This window comes from Eptatretus burgeri, chromosome 3 (genome assembly GCF_056783735.1).
Source record: "Eptatretus burgeri isolate ZD-2024b chromosome 3, Ebu_testis_v1, whole genome shotgun sequence".
Taxonomy (NCBI): Eukaryota; Metazoa; Chordata; class Myxini; order Myxiniformes; family Myxinidae; genus Eptatretus; species Eptatretus burgeri.
Window position 1 is genome coordinate 120,765,694 of NC_140963.1, and position 15,809 is coordinate 120,781,502.

Genomic DNA, 15,809 nt, shown 5'->3' on the forward strand with positions numbered 1-15,809 from the left:
TTGCAAATGAAATATTCACAATTTGGAGAAGGTAGCGGTGGTGGTCCCACTCCTTCCCAGGAAAGTACCAATATGTTAGCTTAAGGTATCCATTTCTAACGTTGCATTAAATGAGCATGCAAAAACAATTTTGCACGACATTTTGAATGAAATAAATATTTCCAGCCGACTTGATGACAAACAGGTTAATTTGATGTCCTCGACGACAATTAACAGATTGGTGGAAAAACGAGTGTGGAATCAGAGGCAAGGCTCCGAGCATGAGGTCGTCTCCACTTTTAGAACCTCAAGCTGTGTTTCTTGTTTGACAATGACAATGCCATCCACAATCTCTTATGGAAGCTTTGCCATATGGGTTAAAGAGCCTGTCACATGTTATCATTTCTCGATGTTCCCAAGACCATGAAGAACGGTAATAAAATAATAGCTCAGTAGATAATGCATGTAGTTTCTTATGAATCTTAAGCACACTTCCTTACCCTATTCAGCAGATTGTGCATACTTATACAATCTGAGAATGTGAAAGATAATGCATGCAGATAGTGAAATAAATGTTCCTAAAGAGGTAAAACATCAATGTGTAAGGAATGAGGAGTGCCCAGATTGGTTCTTGGCTCAATGGGGTGTGCTCCACACGAGATGAATAAATAGCTGACACTTCCACTTGTAGCCATGCTCGGCACTGTCGGGGTTGAAGACTTCAGCAGCTTTCACAAGCGACAGATGATGCATATCTCACTTCAAACTCTTCTGCTTCTTGGGGCTTTTGTGCCAGGCACAGTCTACAGTTCACGTGAGTTTGACTTATTTTGTATGAAAATAACATTGTCTGAAGTTAAAAAAGAAGACATTTTTAATTGCAGTTAAAGCTGCTTCAGACAAATTGCATTTTATAAATGACTGCTGCTTATAAAGACAGTGGGGGTAATGTGACAAACGGTTGCAGGTGAGTCAGACAAAAGATGTTTAAGACGAAACAAAAGCTTTATTTTCATCACTAGCGGGCACTCCCACCCTCCGGGCGGAAGTACCCTTCTTGGACCACCTTCGGTGGGCAATATGCACTTTATCATTTTTGTCATTTTTGAAATAAATTTTATTGATTGTAACATATCCTCTGCATGATAATTTTGAGAAGGTTTCATTATATTATGAAGAAGATAAAAGAAGATGATTTGTAAGAGTGGCTATAACCAAAGGTGATGCTATTTCCGCTACATGCCACTTTTGGAGTTTCAGTGACATCCACTTTTGCTTCATTATTGTGAGATATAAGTTGGCATAATAAACCAAGTGATTCAATGAGGTCAATAAGCTACATTTAATGGTTGCAAATTAGAATCGTTAATTTATCGCTGTCACAAAAGGATTTTGCAAATCTTCCAGCCAGATAGAGTGAGTAAGAAGGAGGTAGAAAGAAGGACTGGAAAGAAAAACATCATGGAGGAAATTAAAATGAGGAAGTGGAGATGGATTAAGATCGCACTGCATATGGAAAACAACATCACAAAACGAGTAAAGCCTTGTGCTTAAAATAGGGTTGGACGACCTACACAGACTTGGTGGCATATGGTGGAAAAGGGACTAAGAGAGATGGAGAAACCACCTGAATAGGGATCAGTCGGTTGGCCATAGACAACCAAAAGTGGCGTGAGTTCCTCAAGAGGCTCCATATGACTCCTGCTTCCATGTTGACACCAGATTGCTTGGGCATACGGATGTTTTACGAAAAAACTATTTAACGAACTTAACCGGTACCATTTCCTCCACACTTTGGTGTACTGTGTGGACAACAGACAAGATGTTCTCAACTCAGTGATCGATTGAACTAAGGCAAATTAAATCTCCATCACTCCCATCTTTTGGTGCTCCTGATGTTCAGAAACACGACAGAAAGTTCTGTACCAAAAGGTCCTTCATGCAATAAGACCAAATTTTTCTGTACCTGTAATACCCACCCCAGGAGCAAAATATGTCATCAGGACACCCTTCCACCAGGCAGAAGTCACTGATTGAAACACTTGTATGATGCCACTTGCACAGGCGAAAATTGCAAGTAGTCCCCCCACCCTCATGGGGGAGTGGTGGGAGGGAGGTTATTTGATGACCATGATCTGACCCTGGTCTACCCTGAGTACGTAAACAAAAATTGGGTGGAATTGACCGACCAGTTTTCGGTAATATAAGGTTCAGAAACATATATATATATATATATATATATATATATATATATATATATATATATATATATGTATATGTATATATATATATATATATACATATATATATATATATATACATATATATATACATATACATATATATATATATATATACATATACATATATAATATATATGGAGCAAATTCTAAAATTTCAGTATGACGGGAGAATTAGAATGACATAAAGTTTGCTGCAAAATTACATGAGGGTGAGAGGATGGGATAGTCAGAAGAAGGTTCATGAATGAGGTTAAATTGTGTTGAGTCGAATGAGAAACAATCACTTGCAGCATCAAAAGTATTAACTTAAAAAGGATAAGATTTTTTTATTTTTTAAGGTTAATGATCAAATAATCAACTGCACATGATTTACCTGAAAGAACCGGACAACAAAATGTAAAATTAGTGCACTGCATATCTTGGCGAAATGATGCCAAAAACAACATTTATGAACTCACCAGATTCAGAAGGGAATTTGAATTTAATTTTAAGTTGAGAAAAAAAATCTACAAGCTTTATGTATGAATTCCTACCTATTTTAACCTCCCCTACAGATCAATGTCATGAGGACAAATGCGGGGAATGCCCTGAACCAGCACACTGCATGTGGAATGAACACAGCCGGCACTGCCATCGTGATTGTGACTGTCCAGGAAAGCAGAAATGCTGTATCACCAAGAACAACAAGAGAATCTGTGTCGAACCTAAACCTGGTGAGTGGTGAGAAACAATCGTAACCAAGGAGGAGATATTGTGTTGTTCTGGGATGTTTCGGGTGGCGTCTCCTGACTCTTACCATAGCGACATGAACCAAAACAGTAAAATAACTTATAGGAACACAAGTAACTTGTTTCCACTTTTTCGTTTTTCACAAGTACAAGTTTGTCCTTCATTTTTACAAAACTCCACTCAAAATCCACCTTTAGTTCAGCATTTTGCACAACCAATGGTATTACGGCAACATCTCTTTAATTTGTTTAAAATATATTCGCTCACAAATTGCAAGTTCCATGATGGTTTTCACTTTTCCATCAATCCGACTAGGTTTGCTTTTTCTCTTTACTTTTCGTTCTCCTCCACATTAGGAACATACCATGAGAGGCCCGGAGAGTGTCCTGATCCTGCACATTGTATCTGGAATCATGGACATGACAAAACATGCAGGTGTGATGATGACTGTCCAGGTCACAAGAAATGCTGCTGCACCAAGGATGGCAAGAGGATGTGTGTCGAACCAAAAGGTAGTGAGTGGTTTCGAATCATGAATTATATCAGTGGTACACATGTAATGAAAATGGGAACATTGTGAGTAACAACGATGAACTGAATTGGAAATATTTAAATAATATGAGAGAGTGGTAAATGTAGAGTTATTAAATATCTGATTGTTGAGATCTCCCGTGGTGCAGCTTCCAGGTTATTGATGAAACATCTCAAAGGTCTGGATATTTCCTTCTAAAATCATCTGAATAAACTCCATAAACCACAAACTCTGTTACCAACACATGTCTGTGACTTTAAAACAACATGGTCTGAATATTCTTCTTCCAAAGAAACATTTTTTTCGTTTCATTTGTTGTATTATTTCACTTTGACTGTCCCTTGCTCTGTGTATACACTGAACATATTGTATATCTATTTCAGGACATTATCATCATCCTGATCATCATCCTGGTAAGTCCTGTGAAGGATCATGTACATCTAATGTGGTTTTGCATAATATTGAAGAAAAATGGCGTTGTTCAAGATAACTGGACACATTCTGACAACTATAGCATCAGATTACCTGAAACCATCTGGTGGAAATCTCCATTGATTGTTACATCCCGTGTGACGATCCATTTTTTGTAAACCTTTGGGTAAACCTTGTAAAAAAATATATATGTGAAGCCAGTTGATGCTCTCTTGTTGGCATTTGATGACTTCAGACGTGGAAAGGTCATCCCTTTTAATTCTACTGATGAGATGAATGTCGAGGATGCCGGTGATAGCGATAAAGGTGGTTCAGGTTGTGTTCAATGAAAACATGACTTCATTTTAACAAAAAACCTTCTTTCCCAGATTTTTTAGTAACAATGGGAATCATTATGGATTTTGGCATTCTCAACTCAGTCACATTTTCTCGAGTTCTAATTTGCAGATTTTGAAGTTACAGTTCATATAACATCGACATTGGCCTCACGTGGTCTCTCTGGTGTTGTGGAAGTCCTACTTGAATATCGTTACTATCCACATCAGATTTTCTCGGTGGAAAGGATAATTAATACTCATCGGTGATCAGGATTCAAGTGATGGTAACTCAAAGGAATGTTAAACAAAAAAAAATATTTGCGCAGAAGACGTAATATTCTCCTTCTCCATCATCATTGTTTTTACAAGAGTTGTGATGTTACGTTTAGTGAATCTTTCAGCCATGGCCACATCATTGGAACTCGAGAGTTCATAGAACACATCACATCATGCAGTGTTTAAGTGTGTACATAAATTCAAATGAAAGAATGGTTTAAAGATAGTCAAAAAATTTCTGCAAGTTTTGCACTATTGAAGTCTTTCTTGCACACCACCATATTTAACATGTTCAAGTAATACTGCTAAACGGAAGGGTTTTGAATTTACATAGAAGACGATTTGTGATCCGTATTGTTAAAGCATATAAATCAATTTAAATTAAAAAAAAAAGATTGTAAAAGTCGTATAAATTAATTAATTCCCGAATTTACTGCACTTGACGCAGGGTCAATTACACCCCCGATTTGACACACTACATTAGTTATTAGTACCTGTTGTTTGTGTCCTTTACAACATCTGTAGAAACAGTAAGTTTCCTGTTTGGAATGATTTTCAATTTTGTTTGGCCGCCAGACAGGAAAAGTAAAAAAAATTGTCTAACTCCTCTCTGATCATGTGCGATCGGTACAAATTCAGAGACAAAGTACTGCGAAACTGCATGTTCATTTTCTGATTCATGTTCCGATTCATGTTCAAAATATAACATTCAATTTAAATTAAGTTGTTCCCCGATCATAAACTGATGTTTACAGACAGACAGATGTACGGACATTAACCAATTGCTTAACCCTGCTTTTCACTTCGTGTGCGCAGGGAATTACATTACATTATTTTAATTCTGAAAACAAAAAATATGAGAAACGTGATATTTACCAGACCTATCAGGAAATAATATGACTGTATTCATGTACATTTGTGAACACATACACCTTTCACATAAAAGGTTGCTGGAAGGTGACACCTTTGGAACAATCCTTGTGCAATTAAAGAACATGAAAGAGTATAATTATTGTTCATGATATATATTTCAGTATAATTGCTCTTTGTTTCCATGACAATCAATGGGGTAATCACAATTGGTTTTTTCCCAAAGTGCTTTCAGTAAGTATTCACACCCCTCAACTTTTTCTCATTTTGTTGTGTTACAGCCTGAACTTAAAATGGATTAAACATCAAGTTTTTGTCACCAATCGACACAAAATACCCCATAATGACAAAGTGAAAACATGTTTTCAGAAATTTTTACAAATTAATTAAAAATGAAAAGCTGAAATGTCTTGCGTCAATAAGTATTCAAACCCCTTTACTATGACACTCCAAATTGAGCTCAGGTGCATCCAATTTCCTTTGATCATCCTTAAGATGTCTCTACAACTTGATTGGAGTCCACCTGTGGCCAATTCAATTGATTGGACATGATTTAGAAAGAAACACACCTTTCTATGTAAGGTCACACAGTTGACAGTGCATGTCAGAGCAGAAACTCGACCAAGTAGTCCAATGAACTATTCGTAAAACTCTGAGATATAATTTTGAGGAAGCATTGATCTGGGGAAGGGTATAAAACAAGTTCTTGAGTATTGAAAGTTCCAAAGAACACAGTAAGCAAAATCATTAGGAAATGAAAACAATATAGAACTTCCCAGACTCTTTCGAGAGCTAGCTGTCCGACCAAACTGAGTAGCCAGGCAAGAAGGACATTGGTCAGGGAGGTGACGAAGAACCCAATGACCACTCTGATAGAAGTACAGAGTTCCTTGGCTGATGTTGCAGAACCTGCCAGAAGGACAACAGTCTCTGCAGCACTTCACAAATCGAAGCTTTATGGGAGAGTAGCCAGACAGAAGCCACTCCTGAGAAAAAGGCACATGATAGCACACGATCATGGAGTTTGCAAAAAGGCACGTGAAAGACTGCGAGCATGACGCAAAAGATTCTGTGGTCTCATGAGACCGAAATTGAACTCTTTGGCCTGAATGCAAAGTGCTACGTCTGTCAGAAACCGAACACAATCCCTATCCTAAACAAAGGTGGTGGCAGCATCATGCTATGGGGATGCTTTTTAGCAGCAGGGACTGTGAGACTTGTAAGGATAGGGGGGAAAATGAATGGAGCAAAATACAGGAAAATCATTCAGGAGAACCTGCTTCAGAGTGCAAAAAAACAACCTTAGACTGCAGCGATGGCTTGTGTTCCAACCGGACAATGACCCCAAGCATACAGCCAAAGCAACACTGTAATGGTTTCAGAACAAGAGTATGAAAGTCCTTGAGTGGCCCAGCCACAGCCCAGACTTGAATCCGATTAAGAATCTGTGGAAAGACGTGAAGATTGATGTTCACCGATGCTCTCCATCCAACTTGACAGAGCTTTAGCAAATCTGCAAGGAAGAATGGGAGAAAATCCCCAAATCCAGATGTGTAAAGCTGATGCAGACGTACACAAGAAGTCTCGAAGCTGTAATTAACTCAGGGGTTACTTTCTGAAGGCACTGTATGGAGTGGAAATAGCAGAATTTTAGAGAACATTCTAGGGGAAATAAACTTCAGAATTAGTGGCATTAATACGGTTTTGCTTTCGGGGGGAAAAAAGGACTCTAAGAATCACTGATGTGAATTCATCCACATTGTGAATGTGTTAGATATTGCTGTGTGCACAAATGATCTCTTTTATCCTCCCCTACAGTACAATGTTATGAGGACAAGTGCGGGGAATGCCCTGATCCAACACACTGCAAGTGGAATGAACACAGCCGGCACTGCCATCGTGATTGTGACTGTCCAGGAAAACAGAAATGCTGTGTCACCAAGAACAACAAGAGAATCTGTGTGGAACCCAAACCTGGTGAGTGGTGAGAAACAATCATAAACATGGAGGAGATACTGTATAGTTCTGGAATGTTTAGGGTGGCATCTCCTGACTCTTACCATAGAGACGTGAACCAAAAAGTAGAATCCTTTAGGAACACAAGTAACTTGTTTCCACTTTTTCCTTTTTCACAAGAATAAATTTCTGCTTCATTTTTGCAATGGGATACTCTATTTAAAATCCGCCGTCAGTTCAGCATGTTGCATAACCATGAGTATTACAGGAACCGTTCTTGATGTTGTTCGAAGCACATTTCCTTTCTAAATTGTGAGTTCCGTAATGGTTTTCACTTTTCTATCAATCTCACTGGGTTTGCTTCTTGTCTTTACTTTTCCTTCTTCTCCACATTAGGAACATACCATGAGAGGCCTGGAGAGTGCCCTGATCCTGCACATTGTATCTGGGACCATGGCCATTACAAAACGTGCAGGTGTGACGATGACTGTCCAGGTCACCAGAAATGTTGCTGCACCAAGGATGGCAAGAGGATGTGCGTAGAACCAAAAGGTAGTGAGTGGGTTTGAATCATGAATTCTATCAGTGGTACACATGGATTGAAAAGGGGAACATTGAGAGTGACAACGATGAACTGGATTGGAAATATTTAAATAATATGAGAGAGTGGTAAATGTAAAGTTATTAAATATCTGATTGTTGAGATGTCTGGTGGTGCAACTTCCAGGTTAATAATGAAATATCTCAAGGATCTTGACACATCTTTCTAAAATAATCTGAAAAGACTCCATTAAACCGTTAGAAGCTGCTTCCAACACAAGTCTGCGACTTAAAAACAACCTGGTCTGGATATTCTTCCCCGAAATGAACCGTTTTTCAATACATTTTCTTGTATTATTTCACTTTGACTGTCCCTTGCTCTGTATGCATACTGAACATGTTTTATATCTCTTGTTTCAGGACATCATCATTATCATCACCATCCTGATCATCATCATCATCATCATCATCATCTTCATCATCCTGGTAAGTCCTGCGAAGGATCTTGTACGTTTCATATGGTTTAGCATTATCTCGAAGAAAAATTCCGTCATTCAGAAGAGCTGGACACATTTTGATAACTTTTTTGTATGAGACTACATGAAACCATCTGGTGGAAATCTCCATTGATTGTTATATCTCGACCAGCTATCCTTGGTATATTTTCAAGGTAGTTGTAAAAATATGTGTGGAGCGAGTTGATGCTCTCCTGTTGACATTTGATGATTTTCAGATGTGGAAAAGTCATTCCTTGTAATTCTACCAATGGAGATGAATGTAGAGGATGCAGACGATAGAAATCAAGGTGGTTCAGGTTGTGTTCAATGAAAACATGGCTTTCATTTTTTTTTTTTTACCAAAAACCTTCTTTCCCAGATGTTTAATAACAATGGAAATCATTATGCATTTCAACATTCCCAACTCTGTCACATTTTCTCGAGTTCTGATTTGCAGATTTTGAAGTAACAGTTCATATAACATCGACATTGTCCTCACGTAGTCTGTCTGGTGTTGTGGAAAGCCGACTTGAACCTCGATTTTATCCACATCAGATTTTCTCTCCCGCAAAAGGATGATACTCATTGATGAACAGAATTCAAATGTTGATAAATCAGAGGAATGTTGAACAACAAAAATTATTCCTTGATCTCACGTGTATTTTTCTTCGACATCATCAAATAATTTACAAGAGTTTCGATGTTTCGTTCAATGAACCGGTCAGCCGTGGCCACATCCTTGGAACTACATTCCATTATTTTAATTCTGACAATAACACAAAATGTGAGAAACGTTGAATTTACAAAATGTATCAGGAAGTAATAAGACTGTACTATTATAGATTTGCAAACACATACAACTTTCACATCAACGTTTGTTGGAAGGTGACACCTTATGGTCAATCCTTGTCCAGTTAAGGAGCATTTACAGAGTAGTTGTTCATGATATATATTTCGGTACAATTACTGTTTGTTTCCTGACACTGAGTCAGGAATTATCACAATTGCTTTTTCCAAAATGCTGAATGATATATGAAGAGGCAGTTACATAAATTTTCAGAAGAATGTAAGGGAAATATAATCCAGAATTTGTTGCAGTGATTCGGTTTGAGTTACAAAAGAAAAAAAAAAGAGTTCAATAATCACTGAAGTTAATTCATTCATATCATGAAGGTGATCGACATTGCTCTACAGACAAATTATGATCTCCTTTAACCTCCCCTGCAGTACAATGTTACGAGGACAAGTGCGGGGAATGCAAACACATATTGCTGTGTGCACAAATGATCTCTTTTATCCTCCCCTACAGTACAATGTTATGAGGACAAGTGCGGGGAATGCCCTGATCCAACACACTGTGTGTGGAATGAACACAGCCGGCACTGTCATCGTGATTGTGACTGTCCAGGAAAACAGAAATGCTGTGTCACCAAGAACAACAAGAGAATCTGTGTTGAACCTAAACCTGGTGAGTGGTGAGAAACAATCGTAACCATAGAGGAGATACTGTATAGACTTTCCATGATGTTTAGGGTTGTTTCTCCTGACTCTTACCATGGAGACGTGAACCAAAAGAGTAGACGAATTTCTCGGTACAGAGATAACTTCTTTCAATTTTTTTTTTTTTACATGTTTACAAGGCTGTTTCTACTTCGTTTTTACAATACGCCACTCAATTTCCACCTATAGTTCTGCATCTTGCATAACCGATGGTGTGATGGGAACCTCTCTTGAAATTGTTTGAAACATATTTGCTTATGAATTGCAAGTTCCACAATGGTTTTCATTGTTCTATCATTCCTGCCGGATGTCTTCAACCATTTCTCGGACATGCATTTAACAGTCTTCTTCAAACCTGGTGCACAGATAAAGAATGACGGATTACATATGCATGTCATGTTTTTTTTTTTTCGAGCTCAAATCCAAGATGGCTGACTGGTGGCCATTTGTTACCTCAATGTGTTCCAAACCATTTCGCAGACATGCATGGTCTGATTTTGTTCAAACTTGGCACAAGCACGGTGTGTCATGGCATACACATGAAATTCACTTAATTTTGCGATGTCGTCAAAGATGGCTGACTGGTAGACTGGCGGCCATGTTAGTTGTAAATAAATATGGGCTCGCCCTTTAATTCTGTACAGCAATTTGACAAAAAACAATGGGGGCTGTGACATTTTCATTCTTTTTTCCTTCTTCTCTTTACTTTTCATTTTTCTTGACATCAGGAACATGCCATGAGAGGCCTGGAGAGTGTCCTGATCCTGCGCATTGCATCTGGGATCATTGGCACTACACATCGTGCAGGTGTGACGATGACTGCCCAGGTCACCAGAAATGCTGCTGCACCAAGGATGGAAAGAGGATGTGTGTAGAACCAAAAGGTAGTGAGTGGGTTTGAATCATGAATTGTATCAGTGGTACACATACTTTGAAAATGGGAACATTGTGAGTAACAACGATGAACTGGATTGGAAATATTTAAATAATATGAGAGAGTGGTAAATGTAAAGTAATTAAATATCTGATTGTTGAGATCTCCAGTGGTGCAGCTTCCATGTTAATCATGAAATATCTCAAAGGTCTAGACATTTCTTTCTCAACTAATCGGAAAAGACTCCATTGAATCACACAAACTTGTTACCAACACATGTCTGTGATGTAAAAACATCATGGTCTGGATATTCTTCCCCGAAGCCTAAACGAACCGTTTTTCGATATTAATTGTTGTATTATTTCTCGTTGACTGTCCCTTGATCCATGCGCACACTGAACATGTCTAATATCTCTTGTTTCAGGACATCATCATCACCATCATCCTGACCATCACCATCCTTACCATCATCATCCTTCTTATCCTCATCATCCTGGTAAGTCTTGCGAAGGATCTTGAAGAAAAATGGCGTCGGTCAGGATAATTGGACATATTCTGCGAACTGGAGCATCAGATTACCTTCAAACATCTGTTGGAAATCTCCATTGGTTGTTATATCCCGTGTAACTACCCGGCTTGGTAAATCTTGAAGGTAGTTTTAAAATATACTTGAAGCTAGTCGATGCTCTCTTGTTGGCAATTGATGATTTCAAAGGTGGAAAGGTCATCCCTTTTAAATCGACCGAATGTAGAGGATGCCGGTGATAGCGATCAAGACGGTTCATGTTGTTTTCAATGAAAACATGTGGCTTCATTTTTACCAAGAATTTTCTTTCCCAGATTTTTCATAGCAATGGGAGTCATTATGGGTTGAGGCATTTGACAACTCTGTCACATTTTCTTGAGTTCCAATTTGCAGATTTTGAAGTTATAGTTCATATAACATCGACATTGTCCTCACGTAGTCTCTCTGGTGTTGTAGAAGTCCTACTTGAACATAGTTTTTTTTCAACATCAGATTTTCTCTCCGGAAAGGATAATTAATACTCATTGGTGATCAGGATTGAAATGATGACAACTCGAAGGAATGTTCCCAAAAAAATTAATCCTTGATCTCACGTCTATTTTCCTTCTACATAATCATAGAATTTGCAAGAGTTTCAATTTTACGTTTAGTGAACTTTTCAGCTGTGGCCACATCCTTGGAACTACATTCCATGCCTATAATTCTGAAAATAACACAAAATGTGAGAAACGTGATATTTACCAGACATATCAGGAAATAATATGACTGTACTTAGTGTACTCGTATAAATTTGTGAACACAAACACCTTTCACATAAAAGGTTGCAGGAAGGTGACGACTTTGAAACAATCCTTGTTCAGTTACGGAGTAGTTGTTATTCATTCGTTGTTGTGGAGTAGTTGTTGTTGTTCATAAAGAGTAGCATTACAGAGTAGTTGTTCATGATGTATATCTCAGCACAATTGCTGTTTGTTTCCATGACAATCAATTGCGTTATCACATTTGGATTATACAAAGTGCTAAAGGATATTTGCAGTGATAACAGCACAATTTTTCAGAATAATTTAAGGGAAATAAACCGCAACATTGGTGGCAGTGATATGGTTTAGGTTACGAAAAAAAGAAAGAGTCCAAGAAACACTGAAGTTAACTTATCCATATCGTGACGGTGTTAGACATTGCTCTGTAAACAAATTATCTCCTTTATCCTCCCCTACAGATCAATGTTATGAGGACAAGTGCGGGGAATGCCCTGAACCAGCATACTGCGTATGGAATGAGCACAGCCGGCACTGCCATCGTGATTGTGACTGTCCAGGAAAACAGAAATGCTGTATCACCAAGAACAACAAGAGAATCTGTGTCGAACCTAAACCTGGTGAGTGGTGAGAAACAATCGTAACCATGGAGGAGATATTGTGTAGTTCAGGAATGTTTAGGGTGGCGTCTCCTGTCCCTTACAAGAGAAACATGAACCGAAAAAGTCGAATAATTTCTAAGAACACAAGTAACTTGTGCCCAATTTTTCCTTTTTCACAACAATAATCTGCCATGATCTTTCCTGAGAAAGCTACATTTCCAACATGGCCTCCAAAGCCAGTCACCGACTGGGCATCCTCTGTCGTGCAAAGTCCTTCCTTGGCATACCTGAGCTCCTGACCACATACAAAGCTTTAGTCCGCAGCCTGATGGAGTGCTGTTCTCCCATCTGGGTTGGTGCTCCTGCCTCTCCCCTTTCTCGGCTTCATGCTGTGGAAACCAAGGCATTTAGGATCATTGGTATCTCCCATGGTGAGGCTGAGTCATTGGGCCTCTCCCTCTTTCACCACAGGCAGGTCGGTGGTCTTTTTGTTTTCTACCTTCTCCTCTCCGGCCTCGCCCTCCCGGCTCTGTTTGAGATATTTCCACAGGGCGCTCAAGGTCTGCCAGCAACCCCCTTCGGGTAAAACGACCAAAATCAAGATTCACTGCTCACTTTCATTCCTCATTTTTTTTCCCCACCTTTGGAACAAACTCCTATACGCTCTTCAATCCCACTCTTCCCTCCAGGTTTTCAAAACAGCTGTTCACCGCCATCTCTTATCTCCCCCCATCCAAAATCACGATCTTTTCTGCCTCCATTAATCCATCTCAAACCCACCCCCTTCAAATTACCTGCCTTCCTTCCTGAAAGTCCTTGTCGTGTAAGGACCGGAAAGTCCCTGTAGCGTCGATCTTGTTTACTGTGTACCCCGCCCCAAATCTCTCCCCTCCACAGATCTCCTCATATCGCCGATCCCCACAGTTTTGTCCTTCCCTCTCCTGCCGCTCTTGTCTCCTGCTCCCCTTGTTATGTGTCTCTGTGTATTAGCTCTCATACAAGCCTCGACAATGTACACAAAAAAAATTTTTTTTTTTTTTTTTTTTTTTTTTTTTTTATACCTTGGTCGAGGCTCGTATGAGAGCTAACACACAACTCACAGCAAGGAGGCATGAGACAAGAGGGGCGGGAGTGGAAGGGACAAAACATTGGGGAACAGACACAGGTGAACTGTGGAAGGGAGAGGGATGGGGATGGGACGGGGAACATGGCGAGGGGAAGATGGACATTAAAGGGACTTTCAGGAAGGAAAGCAGGAGAATTGAAGGAAGTGGGCTTGGGTGGATTATCGGGGGTAGAAAAGATCGAGGATTTGGATGGGGGAAGATAAGAGGTGGTGGTGAACAGCTGTTTTGAAAGCCTGAAGGGAAGAATGGGAAAGAATAGAGTGAGGAAGTTTATTCCAAAGGCGGGAAAAAAAGAGGAATGAAAGAAGGAAGATGAGCAGTGATTCGTGATTTTGGTAGTTTTACCAGAAGGGGTTGTTGGCGGACCTTGAGCGCCCTGTGGAAATGTGGTTGGGACAAATCGCAGAGAGAGCAGGGGGGCAAGGCTGGAGAGGAGTCGGTAGAAGACAGAAAGACCACCGACCAACCTGCGGTGATTGAGTGAGAGGCCCAAAGACTCAGCTTCATTGCGGGAGATGCCAATGATCTTAAAAGCCCTGGTTTCGACAGCGTGAAGTCGAGAAAGGTGGGAGGCAGGAGCACCAGCCCAGAGGGGAGAGCAGTACTCCATCAGGCTACGGACAAAAGCTTTGTAAGTGGTCAGGAGCTCAAGAGGGCCGAGGAAGGACTTTGCACGACGGAGGATTCCCAGTCGGCGACTGGCTTTTGAGGCAAGGTTGGAAATGTGACTTTCCCAGGAAAGGTCATGGCAGATAGTGAGACCCAGAAGCTTGAAAGAAAAGACTTCTTCCAGAGGATTGTTGAGAAAGTGGATGGGGGTTTTGTAAACGGTCCTTTCGAAGAGACATAGTGAGAGTGTGAGATTTGTCTGGATTGAAAGACATGTTCCACGTGTTGGACCAGTTTGTGATTTTATCCAGATCTGCAGTGAGCGAAGAAGCTTGCTGCTTGCCGGTCTGAGGGATGACAGATGGTACGGCAGAGGGTTGAGTCATCGGCAAAGAGAAATAGAGGATTTTCCAGAGAGTCCGAGAGATCATTGATGAAAACCAGAAAAGAACAGGGCCCAGAACGCTACCTTGAGGAACTCCAGCCTGCACAGGAAGAGGGGATGAAAGAACTCCATTTAGGGCCACACGTTGACTGCGACAGGAGAGGAAGTCTGCGAGCCATGAGTGGAGATGGCCTTGAATACCATGGGAAGAGAGTTTGGTGAGTAGGGCAGGGTGCCAGACTGTGTCAAAAGCACGTGATATGTCCAGGGATACGGCTCGGATTTCCTGTCTGGCATTGAGGACCTCCATCCATTGATGGGAGAGCAGTAGCAGCATATCTAGGGTAGAGTGACCTGGTCTGAAACCAAATTGATGATTGGAAATCAAGCCATTGGAGAAGAGGAAGGATTTCATGTCTGAAGCGATGATGGATTCCATAACCTTGCTGATGATTGGGAGAAGGCTGATTGGTCTATAGTTACAGGGATCTGTTTTTGCACCTTTTTTATGCAGGGCAGTGATGTTAGCAGATTTCCAAGCAGATGGCAGATGACCTTGGGAAAATGAGAGGGTGAATAGAACAGAGAGAGGGTGAGCAAGAGCAGAAGAGCAGGCTTTGAGGACACGTGGGCTGATGCCGTCTGGACCGGTTGCAGAATCTGACTCGAGGTTTGAAAGCAAGCTCTCCACCTTGTCAGGAGAAAAGGATACAGAGTCCAGGGACAGTTGGGTGCGACTGGGTAAAGTGGGTAGAGATAGTGATGGGTTTGGGACACAAGATTTAGCTGCAAACACCGAGTTTAGACATTCAGCTTTATCACGTGTGGAATCAGCAGTGCGGCCATTTGAGGTAAGGGAGGGGATGGAGGGGGAACATACACCAGAAACAGATTTGATTAAACGCCACCAGGATTTTGAGGAGGGTGAGAGGTTTGAGAGTTCAGACTTGAGATGAGAAAGATGTTGTTTTCTGGCTCTCCTGAGGGTAGCTACACACTTGTTCCGAGCTTTGTGGAAAGAACTGAGATTGCCCTCAGTTGGGTTTGCTTTCCATGA

The 15,809-nt window shown here is 40.3% G+C and overlaps 1 protein-coding gene across 1 annotated transcript in view; it reads left to right on the plus strand.

The window, feature by feature from the left end:
- Positions 1-18: 18 nt before the first annotated feature.
- LOC147030862 (uncharacterized) overlaps positions 19-15,809 on the plus strand; it is a 38,944-nt gene continuing 23,153 nt past the window's right edge. Inside the window, exons 1-11 of the mRNA XM_085875379.1 lie at positions 19-793; positions 2,777-2,935; positions 3,308-3,463; positions 3,867-3,896; positions 7,197-7,355; positions 7,731-7,886; positions 8,295-8,360; positions 9,681-9,839; positions 10,600-10,755; positions 11,170-11,241; positions 12,491-12,649. Of these exons, the coding sequence (XP_085731505.1) occupies positions 673-793; positions 2,777-2,935; positions 3,308-3,463; positions 3,867-3,896; positions 7,197-7,355; positions 7,731-7,886; positions 8,295-8,360; positions 9,681-9,839; positions 10,600-10,755; positions 11,170-11,241; positions 12,491-12,649 (1,393 nt within the window). The 5' untranslated portion in view covers positions 19-672. The remainder of the gene's footprint in view (positions 794-2,776; positions 2,936-3,307; positions 3,464-3,866; positions 3,897-7,196; positions 7,356-7,730; positions 7,887-8,294; positions 8,361-9,680; positions 9,840-10,599; positions 10,756-11,169; positions 11,242-12,490; positions 12,650-15,809) is intronic.